Here is a 3,127-nt window from a genome sequence, read left to right as displayed (position 1 = left end):
TTTTTTTTTTTTTTTTTTTTTTTGAGTACAAGCTACACAGAAAGAAGGTTAGTTCATTGTCCAGGAGGGTCAGGACGGTGAGGTTTTGAGATGAGCCTTGAGGGGTAACTAGGAATTGGCTGGGCAGAAGGAGGCACCTCGGCAATGATTCCCTGACCCCCTCCCCCTAAGTCAGCCATTCACTGTTGATGTTTTCTCCCAGGCAGTGACCGCTGACCCCCACAGTTTGCTGAGCTGTGTATCAGCTTCTCCTGCAACTTTAATTCTCTGGTGTAAATTGAGCACTTTATGAAGCTGCTTTCTCCAGCCATACAGGGCGGCCCCCAAAGTTTGTACAAAACTCAGCAGGCTTACAAGATGTGTTCTGGGACAAGCCATGAGAACCACTCTGTTAACAGCCAGGACCTGGAACTGGGCCCGCAGTGGAGGGACGCTGCACTGTCACATGGTCCCTGGGACAGATGTGTTGCTGAGTTCACTGTGTGGGGACCTCCCTGACCCCTCCCCTCCCCTCCCCACACTGTCCCAATGGATGCCTCGAGCAGGAGAAATCAATTTCCACCTCTCTGTGCCTGGAACAAATGGCTCTTTTGTGGTGATGGAGGTGGCTTCCGCCTGTTTCAGACCACAGCATGACGGAACCCATTTTAATTTTAACCTTGTTGCATTTTTCACTGCCACTGCCGTCTCACTGAACGTGTTACGTGGTGTTCAAATTAAAGTTGAAAAAAATTCCATTAGCTCATCACGGTTCTTCTGCAGCCTTTATCAGCCTACTTACCTAATCATCTTTTATGATCCAAGAAAACAGAAAGAAAACAATGCTTTCCTCATTACTGTGAAGAAAGCGCCTATATGTGAGAGAGCGGGGAAGTTATGGTTGATTTTTTATGTATAAATGAGACCAATATAGTTTCTTTTAATAGGAAAAGAAAAAGAGGTGAAAAAAAGCATAATTTTTAAAGATAAAAAAATGGCCATAAGCGTTCTTGCCAGCATGAGAGCTCAGACCCACGGTCCTCCATAGCCTTTACTGACTTGTCCCTCCCGGGCAGGAGGTCCCAGGAAGTGAGTCCTGGACAGATGTAGTCACAGGAGAGAACCCTGGCCTCAGTCAGCACGGAGCTGCCTTCAAGGCCGAGTGTTTCCAGACGGATTTCCCACCCATCGCTTCAGACGTGCACACCTGAAGCAGACTGTTCTCCACACTGGAGTCAGACCACCACCGCCCAAATTTCTGTGGAAGGCACCAAATTTTAGTAAACTTCCTGCAGTGGCCTCAGTTTGAGCGAGGAGAATCCACATCCTCTAGATGAATGTATTAGTGTTGCTTGCGCTTCTCTTAGAGCTGTGAAAGATGAGCCCATCCTTAACATTTGTTAAATGTGTTTGCTTTGTGATGCGAACAGTCCATGGTTTTCAGCAACCATCTCAGTAGAACAGAGGTTTGATGCAGATAATGATACGGACTCTCTGAGTCGCTGACTTACTCTTCAGATGTCTTTAATCCAAGAGCACCAACCATCAAGGAGTGAGGAGCACTCAGGGACTGAGCACCTGAACTGGAATCAGTCTGCATTCCATTAACAAAAGCCCTAGAGAACACAGAAAGTGTGGATCAGCCCTAAATGCTGTATGTGAGAGCCAGTGCGAATCATCTGAGGGCTGCGTCACACAGAGGCCAAGCAGATCCTAAGAACATGTTTTAAATACTTTCAAAACATCTTTCTCCTAAGATCTGACTGATAGTAAAACTGTGCCTCTACAACTATCCTGTGAAATGATGTGAGAATTTTAATATTGAAGCAGTGGCTATACCAAACAAAAGTCGATCAAAATTTTTTATAATAAATTCATTGCTTTAGGGCTAAGTTGATGACTTTGTTTGATTATTTTGGCCTTTTACACATAGACTGTTTTATAGACTGAGCAAAGGATAGAAGGATCTTTCCCATACAGTTTGTTACTTTACTTGTTCATCTGAAATAACACAGTAAAGTCTTTTTTAAGTAGAACACCAAAAATAAGTAATTGATGGTAATGCTGACCCAAATGAAGATTAACTTTGAAATTAGTTATGAAAAATGTAGTCTATCACAAGTCAATGGTAAGAAATTTAATGTTTATGAAAAGTGTTTTCATGTAGTTTAACGTTTTACATGTAAGTATTAAGCCATTTGCAAATTCATTTCATTTTTAATAGAGTTATGCTGTGAATTCAAGATACTTTCTATACTTGACAATGATGAAAAGGCATTTTTAAAAAAAATTCTGTAAGTCAGAGTCTTATTCTTTAGGAACAATGAATTAGCAAGGTTTGGTTTTGAAGCTGACATATGGACACTTTACAAAGTGAACAGGAAAATGATTTGGGAACATGATTTAAACTTTCAGATCTATGGCTCTGTCAATCAAAATGGGTTTGCTCTTTTCAGAAATTAAGCTCAGTATATAGATTAACAGTCGTTCTATTGTGTGCTATTAGTTATGACAACCATAGAAGACATATTTGGGGCAATTTTTAAAGGCATGTACCTTTTGTATTTAAAACTATTTTCATTAATGCCCACATTAGATTGTTTGTGGTGCTTGCGTGTCTTAATTTATTTACACCAAAACTAAACAAGAATTAAATCCCCTTTAATAGTTGTCTGTGCTGTGAATGCCCTGGCCCCCCACCTGCTTAACAAGGACCTCGGGGACATTGTTGGTGATTTCAGAGGCTTCTACAGACAGCTCACGAGCGACAGCCAGCTCAGATGGGTAAGGCACCTGTTTTGTAAAATACTTCTATAAATAACTCAGGTCTCATGTCCTTTGATTGCAGCATTTGTGAAAATAGAGACAGGTTTACAATTTTAAGGTAAAACATTTTATTCAGATAAATTAGGGCTTGAACCATTTGGACAATCAGTATTTTGAGGTAATCTGTTCCTTTCTGTAAGACTTGAATCTGGACATATTTGGATCCTGAGAGCTATCTCTGCCCTTACGGACCTCATCTCTGCTCTCTGGATGGGGAGAAGTAGTCTAGACTCTCTAGAGGATAAAGTGCTGAATGGGCAACATTTTTTTTTTTTTTTTTTTTTCGGTACCCGGGCCTCTCATTGTTGTGGCCTTCCCTTTT

At 41.3% G+C, this 3,127-nt stretch overlaps 1 protein-coding gene across 5 annotated transcripts in view; it reads left to right on the top strand.

The window, feature by feature from the left end:
- The window catches only part of ENOSF1 (enolase superfamily member 1), a 22,587-nt gene that overhangs the window by 5,342 nt on the left and 14,118 nt on the right, over nt 1–3,127 (top strand). For 2 of the 5 annotated variants that reach the window (XM_024757904.1, XM_024757905.1), the window contains exon 3: nt 2,648–2,763. The exons of 1 other annotated variant lie outside the window; for it this stretch is intronic. In XM_024757904.1, coding sequence (XP_024613672.1) covers nt 2,648–2,763 — 116 coding nt within the window. Of the gene's footprint in view, nt 1–2,646; nt 2,764–3,127 lie in introns of those variants that run through there. 2 more of the 5 variants (XM_024757907.1, XM_024757906.1) reach the window with 1 other exon arrangement.

The sequence above is a fragment of the Neophocaena asiaeorientalis genome, unplaced genomic scaffold (genome assembly GCF_003031525.2).
Source record: "Neophocaena asiaeorientalis asiaeorientalis breed wild unplaced genomic scaffold, Neophocaena_asiaeorientalis_V1.1 scaffold142, whole genome shotgun sequence".
Taxonomy (NCBI): Eukaryota; Metazoa; Chordata; class Mammalia; order Artiodactyla; family Phocoenidae; genus Neophocaena; species Neophocaena asiaeorientalis.
This window is presented reverse-complemented; position numbering and strand designations above follow the sequence as displayed.